The sequence below is a fragment of the Vespa crabro genome, chromosome 12 (genome assembly GCF_910589235.1).
Source record: "Vespa crabro chromosome 12, iyVesCrab1.2, whole genome shotgun sequence".
In the NCBI taxonomy this organism is placed as follows: domain Eukaryota; kingdom Metazoa; phylum Arthropoda; class Insecta; order Hymenoptera; family Vespidae; genus Vespa; species Vespa crabro.
Genome location: NC_060966.1, coordinates 5,331,759 through 5,347,814, shown reverse-complemented (window position 1 = coordinate 5,347,814; position 16,056 = coordinate 5,331,759). Strand labels below are relative to the sequence as shown.

Here is a 16,056-nt window from a genome sequence, read left to right as displayed (position 1 = left end):
AGTAATCTTATTTAAGTATCTCAAGTTAGAAATATTTCGTGGAAGTTATAAAAAGAGAGATAAAAAGAAAGAGAAAAAGAGAGCGAGGGAAAAAAGAAAGAGAGAGAGAGAGAGAGAGAGAGAGAGAGAGAGAGAGAGAGATAAATATATTATGTCTATCAATCATAATTACCATAAAAATCGTCTGTGCTCCAATTAAAAAATTTCCTCGCTATGATCAAACAGTGGATGTCTATCGATCCATTTTAAATATTACATGATAAAAATATCGATTGGAGGATGGAATGAGCAGGGATGAAGATAAAAAACAAAAAGAAAAAGAAAGAAGAAGAAGAAGAGAGAGAGAGAGAGAGAGAGAGACAAAGAGTAAAATAAAAAGAAGTAAAGAAATAAAAAATTTTGACAATTATTATTTCTTATGGAAGACTCCTGAATTGGTATAAGTCATGGATACGGGTTGGTTTTGCAACATTCGGCTCTTCATTCCCCTCCCCCCTCTCTCTTTCTCTCTGTCTCTCTCTCTCTCTCTCTCTCTCTCTCTCTCTCTCTCTCTCTTTCTTCCTCTCATTCTAAAACGCAAGCCGCATTTTATTTCCTTTCTCATTCTAACTCTCTGGCATGCACGCGCGTGCGCACTCTCCCTCGTGCGTTAAAACAAAACGAAAGAGGTGCAGCACACGGGTCTTTCAAGGATAACGACTATGAGACCTAGTCGAGCAGCGGCAGCCATGTTGCAGACAATTGAAACCGTTGCACTGGCTTTTCGGTACCTGCAGCTGCGAACGTCGTCGAGTCGACTTGCATCGACTTCACAATCGTTCCTTCCTTCCTTCCTTCCTTCCTTCCTTCCGTCCTTCCTTCCTTCTTTCCTTCCTTCTTTCCTTCCGTCCTTTCTTCCTTTCGTCCTTCCTTTTCCACTTCTTTCCTTTTCTTTTCGTTTCGTTTCGTTTCGTTTCGTATCTTCTATATATGCTTTTGGCGCTTACTTCGGTATCACGCACGAGGTAGAACGCAGATGTGCGTCGGGCATCCTTCAATTAATGCGCTCTCACGACGCACGCTATACCAACAATAAAGAGAAAAAGAAGAAGAAGAAGAAGAAAAAAAAAAAGACAAGAAAATTAAAAACGATATTAAAGCATTATTATAATTTTAAATTTTATACCCATCATAATTGTACGAATATTCATCGAGATATTTTAATGAAAATTACAAACCAGCCAGTTTGACAGTTCCTTATTTATATTTATATAATATTTTCTTATACAAATGCTTTTGATCAAAATTATACCGTTTATAATATAATATGTAACATAGTCTTTCGATGATTGATAACTAATAATAATAATAATAATAATAATAACAATAATAATAATAATAATAATAATAATAATAATAATAATAATAATAATAATAATAATAATAATAATAATAATAATAATAATAATAATAATAATAAATAAGAAGAAAATTTATAATGTAATTTATTTAATTCGTATTATTAATAATATCCAATCTGATTGAAAGTATAATCTTATTATTATCATTATTGTTTTTATATCAGTACTATATATTATTAGTATAATTATTTATGTAATGGTTATACTAATGTATGCAGTATATTATAACTGATTATAGTATAATTATAGTATATGAAAAAATTTCTATTTTACATTATTTTACTTCTCTAGAAACACGAAGCATATATCCTTTATATAATATATTATAATTATACTTTCTATAAAAATATAAAATTCAAATAAGATTGAAATAAAGAATTAAACTTTATAACGATACAACGATATTAATTAATTTAAATATAACATGATGAAAGAGGGTATATAATTTAATCTCTTTTTTTTCTTTTTTCTTTTTTTTTTCTTCTTCTTTCTAATCTCTTCTATGATATACATATATATTTTGAGAAACAAAGAAAGCATTTGGCACAATAAGAAACAAGACTAATCCAGAACGTAAGGAATATGGGAGGGGCAAGTAATTCGATGCCAGTGGCACTGCGGCAACTTCGGCACCATCTTTCCCTTTCCCTTTCCCTTTCTCTCTCTCTCTCTCTCTCTCTTTTTCTTTTTCTTTTTCTAAACCACATGGTAGGGTGGGCACATTTTGACCGAACCATAGGTATACGCATACAAGCATACATACATACATATGTATAAGTTTTATATATATATATATATATATATATATATATATATATATGTATGTAAAAGGTACGTACCTACGTAGAAAGGAAGTCGAAAGTCGATTCGTTGGAATTCGATCTTCCAGATAAATCTTCAAATCATCCTAATAAAAATCATTTGAACATAATAATAATTTTTAATCATTCTTACTATACATATTGTATATACACATATACATATATATATATATATTTTTTTTTTTCTTTTCTTTCTAAAAATGTTTGAATAATTTAAAAAAAAAATAATTATAGATACGGACAGTAACTATACCAGTTTGTCTAGGATATTTTCAATAATCTCATTGCTAATATATATTAGAATCCTTTTGGTTTTTAAGATTTCGCGTTTCTCTCTGTTGATATCTTAGAGACAAATTCAGAGACCAGATTGCTGCTGGGGTTGGTTGGTTGGTTGGTTGGTAACAAACGCAAAAGAGAGAAGCCAGAGGCAAGAAGGACACTCCAAAGTAGTCCTGGACACAGGCCGCTTCCCAATCTCATTTGGTACTAGCATGCCCTCAGCTCGCTTCACCTCGGGCTTCTCGGATTACCAACTTCCATCTCGGTTCTTTACTCTCTCTATCTTTCTCTCTCTCTCTCTCTCTCTCTCTTTCTATGGACCCTTCGTCTCGCCTACGTCCTCTCTTCGAAATACCCTCTTCTCTCGAACGTAGATCATTATCGCCGAACATTCCGAGATGTATCCTTGCTGCAAACTCGGACTTACTCTCAAAGGATCAAGCTCGATCTCGTGGGACGAGTGACCACTATTTCTTGGTCCTTCCCCCTCTTCTTTATCCTTTCTTTAACTATAAAAGATATACATATGTACGTACTTACGAATTTTTTTTCAAAGTAAGGTATACGATACGGTCTTCTTTTTTAATGAAAGATATCGACTAGAGTCAAGAGAGAGAGAAAGAGAAAGAGAATATAGTAATATAGACCATACATGTATATACATATATATTATAAATATATTGTATGGTACTATATGTATGGTAGGCTCTTCTTTGGATATCAAGACGAATGAAAAAAGGGCCTATTTATCTTGACACTCTTGATCGTAAGGAAAGGTCTTTCGAGAATACTCAAGGAGGATGCCTGATTCATCAGGTTCATTCATCAACGTCGACCGCTTCTGTTTCTTTCATATATATTTCATTGTAAATCATATACATATAACTACTATACTTGTAACTAAACGAATAAGATATATGTATGTACATATGTATTTACTTGCACATATGCTTTTATATTCTAAATATTAACTATAAAAAAAGGTGCATTTTTTAAAAATATTTCATAAATCCAAAAACTTAACAAAATTAATATATATATATATATATATATATATATATATATATATATAAAATAATATAAAATATATTAGAGAGTTGGAATCATTTCTTTGTTAGACTAATCGGTGAGGTATCTTGACTAATTAGGATTTCGAGAAGAGCGAGAGAGAGAGAGAGAGAGAGAGAGAGAGAGAGAGAGAGAGAGAGAGGGAGAGAGATAGAAAGTAAAAAAAGTGGGTATGGGTCTGAGTATGGTATGACGCGATAATGCAGCAAGGAACGTTGGGTGATGGCGGCAAAGAAAAGAAGAGAAGAGAAGAGAAGAAAAGAGAGAAGAGGAGAGGAGAAGAGAGGAAAGGAGAAAAGAGAAAGAAGAAGAAGAAGAAGAAGAAGAAAAAAAGAAAAAAAGAGGGGGAGGAGAAGGTGGGACCTGCCGCACTGACCTTGACTAGGCCTAAAGTTGAGGTGGGTTGAGGTGCTGAGACTTCTTAGTCGTTCTCCCCACCACTTTTCATCCTTCTCTCTCTCTCTCTCTCTCTCTTTCTCTGTGTATGTCTTTTTTTCCATCTCCCTCTAGCATACATTGGCCAGCCCGGTGGGGCCAGCCCTGCCTGTTCTGCATTCGCAGACTCCTCCATCAAGGACATCACAAAAAGTACATTAGACGAAAACACGTTGCCATTATACCGCACCGCGAACAGAACGAAAACTCTATATGTCTGCTGCTACATCGTGGGCCTCTACCCCTCCCCACTAACCCCCGCCCCCGTCCTCCTGATCGCCCGCCCGCCCGTCCTCCCAGTACACTGCTTCCAACCGCACTACTACCATCACCCGTACCAAGGGATCACCAACGCCATCATCGAAAGACTAGCTACGTTACTACCGACGCCCAGAGGCCCCCGCAACACCACCAAAAAGGCCCCACGGCCATCTCCCCTGTCTTTCTGTGGCTAAGTTAACCTTAGGCCTGGCCTCCAAACTCGTTCGGTGCCTTTAAGTATTTTTGCTTCTTTGGAATGTCTGCTGTTAGAAACTGTGAGGGGGGTTGGGAGGCAAAGGGTGCTAGAAAGAGAGAGAGAGAAAGAGAGAGAGAGAGAACGAACTAATGTTTCCATGATTAATATCAATCTTTCTAATTATATACATACATACATACATATATATATATATATATATATATATATATATATATATTTTATTTATTTAATCGTTTTAATTACAACGAAATATTTATTCGTAATTTATTTATATTATAATCGACGTCCGTATCTAAATTCGTTCGTATCAATTGGATATATTTATCGTAAAAGAATTATAGAGAAAAGAAAGGGAATGATTCTATGGTGAACGTACGAAACTCTTTTCGTGTTGCACCTTACCAACAACTACTCGCGCTAGCTCGCTCAAGATCAAGGTCAACATCGTGAAGATGACTGGGCTCGACGTACCTTTTCAACTCTCTCTCTCTCTCTTTTTTTTTTCTTCGAGATACCATCATCCAATTCGCAGGCCATCAGGACAGAAAATTAATGTTAGATTTTCTATAGTTTAAATTTTATTAAACGTAATTGGGTGTATTTTATAATAAAAAAAAAAAAAAGAAAAAAAAAACAAATAAATAAAAAATAAATAACAGACACATAAATATATATGTATGTGGATGCATATACATATATTTATGATTGATATTTCTTTAATATTCGCATTAATTTCGACGATGTTATTTTGAAATCATGTATTTAATAAGTTCTACATATATAAATTTTTTCTTCGAGAACGTAATCGAACGTCTTATGCTTCATGAAATCTTTTCGTTTATGTCCTTTAAATGACTATATAACGGATAATCCTATGGTAATTTCTATGAGGCAATACTATTTTATCGAAACTCAACGCTTTCTCTATACAAGCTATTAAGAAACCTGCTTTGACTAATACTTAAATCTTATACTTGTATAAGTTACATACTCTTTTTTTTTTTTTTTTTTTGGTTATATGTTAATACGTACATATAATATATACATGCATACATGTGTACACACATAAAGAAATATTTTCAAGTGAATTTATCGTATAGTAAGCGAGATATCTAATCGCGTGGGTGGGCCTTCCTCTGTTTTTAGTTTCATGCTTTGCGTTCTATTCGATCTTGTCTCTCTCTCTCTCTCTCTCTCCTTTTTCCTCCCTTTCCCTCCCCCTCTCCCACCGCTATATATACCTACCATAATGTTTTTCTTCGATCTTTCTTAAATCTGGTTATAGTGAGAGAGATCCAAAACCGGTAATCTTTCGAGGTGTGGCGAGCGGTACCTTTAAAATAAAAGAGAGAAAGAAAGTAAGAATGAAAGAAAAAAAAAAAAGAAAGAAAGAAAGAAAGAGGAGAAAGAGAGAAAAGAAAGGAGATAGGATGAAATTGTGTATTTTAATCTTTATATACATAAATATATATATATATATGTGTGTGTATGTGTGTTACTTATAAGATCATTATGATTTCGTGGCTAATTTTTATCGAGCCAATAATCAGACATCTACCGTCTTAATCGATTGAAATTAAAGACTGAAATAAAAAGATGTCCTCGAGTTGAAAAAAGAAAGAAAGAAAAAAAAAAGAAAAAGAAAAAGAAAAAAAAGAACCAGGATGCCTTTTTGGTTAATGGACCTGTTTGTTAATTCGAACGTTTTTTTTCTTCTTCTTCTTCTTCTTCTTCTTCATTTTTTTTATTCTTTCTTTCTTTTCTCTCTCCCTCTCCCTCTCTCTCTCTCTCTCTTTCTCTCTTCCCTTCCAAACGCGATTAAATAAAAAATGAGGAATTATCAGTGGAGATATAAAATAAATAAGTAAATTTAAGTAAAAAATAAGTAAATCTCGTTCGGCACGAACGGTTTCTTCTTATCGAAGAATATTAAAAATGGTGAAGTGTCGAATAATGGAAAGTAAAATAATTGAAAGATATCGAATCGTTCGGTATAACGATGCCAAAGACAAATGGGAGGGTATTGGTGTTGTCGCGAAAACGTTTACCTGTTATTATTGCGAAATAGTAATACCATGATAGTATCAGACAGTAGTAGTAGTAGTAGTAGTAGTAGTAGTAGTAGTAGTAGTAGTAGCAGTAATAGGTTGCTTTTTCTTTCTCTCTCACTCCTCCTTCTCCCCCTTTCGTCCATCTCCTCCCGCTATCCTTCATCTGCCAATTGCTTACTTTCTTATCCGTTTATTTTATTTTACCCTTTTTTTTTTTTTTTATTTTTGCGCATTAAGGATCAAGAAGAAGGATTCACGAGAAACCCTCGGAAATGGAGCCAGTCTCTTGGAGAAACGATTTTTTTCACAGATAAAACTTCATTTGTCTCTCTCTCTCTCTATCTCTATCTTGTTTTAAGTAGTTTCACTTAATTGCATTATTCAGAAAGAAGGAGAGAGAGAGAGAGAGAGAGAGAGAGAGAGAGAGAGAGAGAGAGAGAGAGATTTAAGACTGATTTGTGTTGAGAGGAAACGGACAACTGGTTTTTGCTTATGGTTCGTCCAAGTTACTCTTACGATTTCTTATAAATAACATTAAAAAAAAAAAAAAAGAAAAAAAAAGAGAAAGAAAAAAAAAGAAACAAATTCTTTTCAAACAAAAATTCTTCTTTCCCCGTTCTTTACTTCTTATTCTCTTTTCTTTTCTTTCTTTTTTTTTTTTGTTTGTTTGTCCTTATCTCAATGCTTATAAAAATATCAATCGATATTGAGAGAAAAAGAAAATTGTTTAAAAATAAGCCTTTTAAGATCCTACGCTATTGGACTGATAATAGAATTCGGATAATTATAAAACCATGATTTCGAACGTTTGACATATCGACGTGGAAATTACGTCGAGCTGACTTTTTTTTTTCTTTTCTTCTTTTTTTTTCCTGCTTTTTTCTTTCTTCTTTTTTTTTTTCTTTCTTCCTACTATTAATAGATGTAGGCCTTCCTTTTATATTTCCATCAAAGTAAAGGATCTCGTTATGTATTATGTCTCGTAGATAAAAAGATTAAATCGAGTCCTATCGAGGCGACAGGCTATGCGTTGCGACACGACACCTTTATTATTATCTATCAGGACGAGTTTTTCCTTAGTAAACGATATATAACGTTGACTAGGAAGCTAGATGAACTATGACGTATATTTAATAGCTACTTTCACGTTCGATGACCGATTAATCGTTAGCCATATTTTGATCGATCTGTGACCTCTGCAATTTCAATATACATGCATTCTCATTTTACATTGATTTTCTCTTCAATCATTATTTCTTTGTTTGTTTTTTACTTTTTTTCTTTTTTTGTATTTTTTCCTTCTTGTATTTTTGTTTTTTTTCCTCATTACATCTCTCTCATCAATTTTATTATTGACGTTATTATAATAATATATCGTGTTTAATAATCATTATTAATTGACCGAAGAATAAGATCGTTTAAGATATTATTCCTATATAGAAATTTTTCATTTATACTAACGTGCATTTTCATTTTCAATCATCGTTATTATAATCATCATTAGATAATTTTTCGATTGACAGTTCATCTTTCATTGGAGTAATATTCCGTTTGTAATACTTGTCCAATGTGCCGATATATTTATTCATTTAATCAACATACTCGTATGTTGAGTATCAGTCTCGGTCATACTTATTTATATATGTATATATATATATATATATATATATATATATATATATATATATATTTACAATACTATCGATTTTCTGTCCCGCTGAGTTCCCACAAACGTATGAGATAATTTCCACTTTACGAACGAAACTTTTTGGAACAAAAAGTATAAACAAAGAGATAAATCGTTATCTTCTAAAAAGGAGAGTAGAATTTTTAGGAGTAATTTTTTGATAACCAAAAAAGAAAAAAAAAAAAGAAAAAAGAAAAAAGAAAGAAAAAAAGAAAGAATAAAAAATAAAAAGAAGAATGAAAAATGTTGCAGAGGAGAGAATTAACGAGAAAAATATGTCAGTTGTATATATCCTCCGTGGGCGTTGCCCACATTTCGCAGAACATAATTCACGACGGTGTCCTTGGCATTAAGTATGTAAATGTTTCGACGAGCGGACAACGCGCGGACGTTTAATTCGTCGGTGAATCGGCAATCGTGCGGGGACATCTCTTCAATTGGGCTTCGGGACGGCGGCGTTCCATGAAATCATTGAGAGGTAATTAGGTTGCGCATAATGATAACCGGACAAACACGTTCGTCGCAACCCAGACGCAAATTCATGTTCTCTATGTATTCACGTATTTATGTATCTTTATGTATCTATACATATATATATATATATATATATGTGTGTATTTACACATGCGTATACGTCTGTCTAAGTTACGAATATTATTATCGTTTGGTATCGCGATCGATATTCTTTCTCAATTTATTTTAAACAAGATAGAGAGAGAGAGAGAGAAATAATAATATTAATTCGCAGAATCATCGATCTTTTTCAAATGACAATTTTATTTTTCTGATATTCTTTTGAATATTTTTAATTTTTTTCTTTCTTCTTTTTCATTCATTTAATCATTATTTTTTAAAGAATATTATTCGGAAATATTTTTTTTTTTCGACTTGCTTAACGTCATCGTACGAATTAATGATATTCATCCTTTCATTTCTCTTTTCTCTTTACATACATATATACATATATGTTGATATTGATGAATGAAACTCTCTCCCTCTCTCTTTCTCTCTCTCTCTCTCTCTCTCTCTTTCTCTCTATCTATCTATCTCTCTTTCCGTTTTTTTAATGTTTGTTGATTCTTTAATCAAAAAAGAAAAAAAAAAAAAAGAAAAAGAAAGAAAGAAAGAAAAAAACGTTCATGCCACCAACATTGATGATATTATTCCGACATATTTCCATCGGCATTAAGGACGTCCTCCGATATTAATGAAATTAATCGTTTTTATCTTCGATACGATAACTTTGGTATTTCTTTTTAAAAGAGAGCTCTTATTACGTGCCCCGTGAGATTAATCGAATGAAATTTCTTTGACGGACGTGCTCGTTAATAACGGCTATCTTACTACGTTTGGTAAATCAAAGGGGACATCTATTATAGGTAGCAAATCTTGAAATTGGTATTTAAGAACAACGGGTCACAATATTATTTAGAGAGACCGAGATATCTCTTCTTATCTTTTGTGTGTCTTAACATTTGCATTCGAAAGAATAAATTTTCAATGTTACTTCTTCCAATTATTTCTTCTTCTTCTTCTTTCTTTTTTTTTTTTTTTTTTTTTCCTTTTAATATTATTGCATTGCATCATATCTCTTTCTCTCTGTATTTATTTAACCTACTCGAACGAGTAGAGTGCTTGACATTTTTCACTTTGTGAAAATTTGTCTTGTTGTAGCGGTAGTAATACGTTGCGTTGAAAAAAAAAAAAAGAAAAAAAGTAACAAGAAAAAACAAAGAAAAAACAAAAAATGAATAAATGAAATTTAATTTCGGATTAAATCACAGAATAAAATTAATTAATGTTGTATCGATTTTATGGTTAATAATTATTCAATTTCGTCGACAAAAAATATGATAGATAATTGTTTGGATAAAGTTGAAAAAACAAAATAGATATGTGTGCATGTGTGTGTGTGTGTGTGTATAAATATATTTATAGGTATATATCTATAAGTACGAGTTCTGTATCTTGCCTTGTTCAGATCGATCGTCGCCCTTAACCCGATATAGATAGTGTAGGTTAAACTGGGACACAAGTATGTTCATTAAACATCCATTGCGCATAAACTTTTTCGTATCTTTTGCGTTATCCTAAAAATCCATTTTCTTACGTATCTTTTCGATATAATTTATAGAAAATATAAAAGACAAAAACAAAGTTTCGAAAATTGAAAAATGAGAAAGAAAAGAAAAAAAAGAAGAAAAAGAAAAACCACTCCAAACGATAAAAATGAGAAAGAAAGAGAAAGATATATAGAAACAAACAGATAGAGAAAAGAGTATATATACTATATATATATATATATATATATATATATATATATATATATATATTTAAGAAATAAATATTTTAATCACTTTGTACCGCCCTCGCAATACGTGAGTTATAATATATGTCTAGTAAAGTAGCATACACACACACATACACATGCACATACATTTACAGATACATGTATTTATACGTATAGAATTATATATATATATATATATATAAATATATATATACACACGAAGCTTCGATGGAGGTGGGGTCGATGCTTAGAGGGCTATAAAAAGAGAAAGCTGGATTCTCGCGTGTATGTTATCTATCAATGTATGTATTTATGTATTTATATATGTATGTGCATATTCGATGCTCGAGCATGCGCAGTTGCTCGTACATACATACATACATACATACGTACATAGGCCAGAAGCGTGAGGCCACGATTATAGTGCTCTCGTAGGAATGAATGGTTATATCGCCATATAAACGACGTGTCTAATCGTAGTGTAGTTCGTTTCCCTGTTGATTTTCTAACGATTATTTTATCGTTAGTTTATATCATACTTTTTTTATAATTGCATTTGAAAATATTTCAATCGAATCATTTCTTTTCTTTATTAATATATAAATAAGGGGGATAAGGTTCTTCTCTCTTATCCAAGGTAAATGTATCCATTTCTTTTATTTTCTTTTCTTCATTTTTGTTGTTTTTTTTTTTTTTTTTTTTTTTTTTTTTTTATTAACGTATCTTCAATTTTCTTTTTTTTTCTTTTTTTTGTCGTCGATAAAAAAGTTCACTCACGTTACTACGTATATAAATTACACTACGGAGTTTTTATATCGTATAAGCATATACAAATTTTTCTTTATATTCTTCGGTTTCTTCTTTTTTCTTCCTTTTTTTTTTCCTTTCCTTTTATCATTTTTTTCTTTTTTTCTTTTTTTTTTTTTTTTTTTTTTTTTTTAATAGCAAACTTTTATTTTTAACACATATCTATCAAGTATACTGTTCTATAAGTCTCATCTTTTATTAATTTTTATTTATACACATTGGGGAATTAAATTAAATTAAATTATAGATTATTAATGTATATTCGTTTCTTTTCTCAAATAAATATTCATTTTCTAATGTTTTCGATTAAGTTTTGACGTTCATCGTTTTTAGAAATTCTGGATTTAGGAATATTAGAAATACTCCGTATTTATGGATTCATATACATATATATATATATATTTTTTTTTTACGTTTAAATAGGATAAAGAATACGAATTTTAAAAATGTATTGAACGATCGTATTAATCCACTTACGGTCTATATTGTTTAATAGTACCATCCAGTGTTTTTAGAGCAATGGCCTTCTGATCGTAATTATTGGCTCGATTCCCAACATACGCGGTATTCACGTGTCATCGTTAGCCGTGTCCAACATGCCAAAAACAGAAGCTCTTGTTATGAAATCGAATAGATAAAGGAAGAACTAGGATTTCATAAAAACGATCATCGTTATATACTTACGTCCACTTTATTTATATAATACCAGAATAATGGTATTAGAAAATATTCGATTACGTTATTTACGTCAATTTAATATTGAAATTTTTATCTCCGTATTAATTAATTAATTACTTAATTATTCATTCATTCGTTCATTCATTCATTTCAATGTCCAATTACGAGCTATTAATGTTATTTATTTTAACAAATTTTCTTCTTTCTTCCTCTTCTTCTTTCTTCTGTTTTTCTTTCTTTTTTTTTCCTTTTTTTTTTTTTTTTTTTTACCTTTTTCTATATCTCTAGCCAAGTATTACATTTCTAATTATGTTGATTTAATGAACTATTTGAATAGCGAAGGTTAGATCTTATTCAAAAGGCTCTCATTTAATACGACCATGATCGTCTAATGAAGTAGCTTCTTCAATGGATTTATTTTTTAATAGGATTATATATCTCTCTTATCGTTTTATTATTTTTTAATATATATATATATATATATTTAATTTATATATATATATTAATGAGAGAATTTTCAATTAGGAGTTATATACCATAAATATATACACAGTGTCTCGAGGTGATCGAGTATCTACCTCGAGAGAACATAGTAAGGCTGTGGCTGTTGTTAATCGTTCGATTGAATCTAATTCGCCTTCATTATTCGTTATGTCGTAGTATGGATAGTCGATGTTAGTTCAAGGTCATCTCATATAGACATTATAATACATGCCATTCGATCATTCGAGCATTATATATCGTAAACAAGATCGTAAGACACAAATGGCTTTTTGACTTGATAGCATTATTTGATCTATATCATTGATCACACAGATGAACATTTAAATTCTTTCGCACTTGTAAACATCATTTCAATAAAATAATTGCTTTATATTATTAGAATAAATATAAAAGTTTTTTTCTCATAGGTGAAGAAAAATATCGAAAGAGAGAGAGAGAGAGAGAGAGAGAGAGAGAGAGAGAGAGAGAGAGAGAGATAGAGTTTTGGCTTTCGGAAATTGTCTACCATCTGTCGTTTCGCCCTTTTACATAAGACATGTTCTTCGTGATCGTTCTTCTTCTTCTTCTTCTTCTTCTTCCTCTTCCTCTTTCTCTTCTTCCTCTTCTTCGTCTTCTTAAAGTAAAAAATCCATTTACTTTACTTTCCGTTTTCAAGCTGTTTCCAAAAGGAAAGAAGAATAGAATGTCTTTTCTTCTCTCTCTTTCTTCTCTTTTTTTTCCACTTTTCTTTCTTTTCTTTTCTTCTCTTGCTTTTTCCTTTTTTTAATCTTTTTCTTTTTCTTTTTTTTTTAAACGTCTCATCGAAAAGCAAATTTAAACGGAGAATATCCATATATTTTCATACCCTTAATCTTCTCTTTTATTTTTCTCTCTCTCTCCCTCTCTCTCATTGAATTCAATCCTGTTCCGAGGAATGTGTTGGAAACGAGCGGGAGGGCAGGGGGAGGGGAAAGGAAGAAAAAAAAAAAAGAAAAAAGAAAAAAGTCGATGATAGCTCGACACGTGCATACTTCCATTCTTCTTTTGGATTCTAAATCCGCCTGCGGCTCGTCAAAGCGGCCTACATTTCCGGAACGCGGACGATGATGCAACAGCGAGAAAAATGAAACAGGTGCGGGGAACTAGAGACGCTTGGATTCTTCTGTAAATATTATAGAGACAGGTTTAAATGTCCCCTTGTTCGAATTTCGATAAATTTCATTCAAATCGATAATATTTATTTTCCAATGTATTTTTTCTTTCTTTTTCGTTTTTGTTTTTTCTTTCTCTCTCTCTCTCTCTCTCTCTCTCTCTCTCTCTCTCTCTCTCTCTCTCTCTCTTTCTTTTCATCCTCTTTTCTTTACTCTAATTTCTTTTTCCAAGAAATTCGACAGACTCGAAGTGAACGATGATTGTGTCTTTCAAATGATCCTTGAAAGGTCACATCACGATATACCGACGAAGATTTCTACGTTATCGACATAAGAATCGATCACATCGATCGTTGGTAATTAGAACAAAAATTTCTTTTTTTCTTTTCTTCTTTTTTTTTTTCAACGATTCCTACCTCTCATTCTTCGTTAATCTACGAATGAATATTTTTATATTGAAAATTTTACGTCGAATCGTTAAAAAAAAAAAAGAAAAAATAAAAGAAACGAAAGATAAAGACAGAGATTTATTAACAATCGATAAAACAGATATCTGTTTATACCGCGTGAATCATGGCGGGAAATTGAAAAGTTTTAACGCACATAGACAAGTTATTAACAACGATAATTTCTATTTTAATTCGTTCGAGCTATGATTTAATATTACATAATTTTTTTTCCTCGTTGCAAGATAAATAAATTATTCGAAATTGATAATTATTTTTCTTCTCTCTTTTTCTGTCTGTCTCTCTCTCTCTCTCTCTCTCTCTCTCTCTCTCCCTCTTTTCTTTTTTTACGATATTTTATCTTAGTACTCACGATTAAAATATTTCATCATAATATTCTCGATATAAACAAAGCGTGATTGAAATTATTATTATTAATCAATGTACATAAAACGAAACTTTTCTTTTTTCTGTTCCCTTTATCTTTTCCTTTCTTTTGGTTTTTCGTTTAATTTCTTTTCTTTTTGTTTTTCTTTTTTTTTTTTTTTTTTTTTTTTTTTTTGTTAATTACAACTTCCTCGATCATAACGAATAAGAGATAATTTATGAATCACGACAAGGATACGAAGGAAGACTTACAATCTTACGAATACGAAGCTACTACTGCTGCTACTGCTGCTGCTGCTGCTACTGTTGCTACTGCTGCTGCTGTTGCTGCTGCTGCTGCTGCTGCTGCTGCTGCTGGCAAAATTCTCGTTGTGGCCGCCGACACGTTTTATTTATAGCGGAGGAGGTCGTGGTGCGTTCCAAAAGCTCCTTGCCTCGACAGTATCTCGCGAGAAACGCGCTAATCGTATTCTCTTCAACGAGATTTTATCCGGTTGTGTTATTTGTCGTGTTGAGAGAGATAGATCAAAATATAATAAAAGATCGATCTCTCGATCTCTCTCTCTCTCTCTCTCTCTCTCTCTCTCTCTCTCTCTGTTTCACTCTTTGAAACGTGTATCTGTGAATTTGTGTTTGTGAGATATAGAAAGAAAGAAAGAAAGGAAAGAGAAAAAGAAAAAGAAAAAGAAAAAAGAAGAAAGAGTGAGATATTAATCGTTTCTAAATCAAAATTATTAGATTTCTTTTTTTCTTCTTCTTTTTTTTTTTTCTTTTTTTACTTTCTCATCGTTGTTATCAGAACGAGGTTTCACGAGCACGTGACACAATTTTCATCTTGTTCATCGACGCTTTTTCATATGCTTGTTTTTTGTTCTATCTTCCTTACCTTTTTATTTTCTATTTTCTTCTTGAATTTTCTTTACCTTCGAAGTCTGACTTTTAACGAGATCGATGATCGTCCATCGAATTTTATCTTCTTCTTTTTTTTCCTTTGTAATTCAATTTAATGCATACAAATATCACACTCACGGTCGTATACTTATAATTCTATTATATAATAACACGAAAATATGTAAGTGCATTGAAATATAATTCTTATAAACTCCGTCGAGTTCTATTGGATAATTTCCAATGGATATTAATTTTTTCTTTTTCCTTTTTTACAAAGAAGATCACGCACATAATGATCTAGGCGATACCTTGAATACTTCAAATTCATGTTTAAATATCATTTGGAATTTCATTTACGTGAAATCCTAAGAGTTTAGTCATAAAATTCTATTTTTAATCGTCTCGTGTATTTTACTTTATACGCTCTCGTATTTATATGAAATATTTCTTTCACAACTGTGTAGCGTAGGTGTTCGTTCATTTTTATTTTACTATAAGAAGTACGTAAAAAAAAAAAAAAAGAAAGAAAGAAAAAAAAATTGGAATTCGTCGTCGGCTCAAGGCCAGGGCTAAAGATTAACAAGTTGGATATACTCTCTCGTTAAAGACGTCACGAACTGTTACACTCATCCTCAGGCATCGATCCAAAGATCGGTCGATTGGACGAAAGAGCTCATTAATTTGCTCCTACCTTTTCTTAC

The 16,056-nt window shown here is 31.7% G+C and overlaps 1 protein-coding gene and 1 long non-coding RNA gene across 3 annotated transcripts in view; one reads left to right on the top strand and one right to left on the bottom strand.

Annotated features, from left to right (window-relative positions):
• Nucleotides 1–6,922, top strand: part of LOC124428505 (zinc finger CCCH domain-containing protein 13-like) — a 41,878-nt gene extending 34,956 nt beyond the window's left edge. The window contains exon 3 of the mRNA XM_046972630.1: nt 6,773–6,922. Within this exon, the coding sequence (XP_046828586.1) occupies nt 6,773–6,907 (135 nt within the window). The 3' untranslated portion in view covers nt 6,908–6,922. The remainder of the gene's footprint in view (nt 1–6,772) is intronic.
• Nucleotides 117–15,166, bottom strand: LOC124428507. Of its 2 annotated transcripts, XR_006943200.1 has the most exons (6): nt 14,717–15,166; nt 6,533–6,698; nt 5,730–5,817; nt 2,475–3,012; nt 2,240–2,307; nt 117–1,060 (listed from the first exon to the last, which is right to left on the bottom strand). It is a non-coding gene; the product is annotated as an uncharacterized LOC124428507 (long non-coding RNA). The 2 variants fall into 2 exon arrangements; XR_006943201.1 differs by lacking the exons at nt 2,240–2,307; nt 2,475–3,012.
• Between the last annotated feature and the right edge of the window lie 890 nt (nt 15,167–16,056).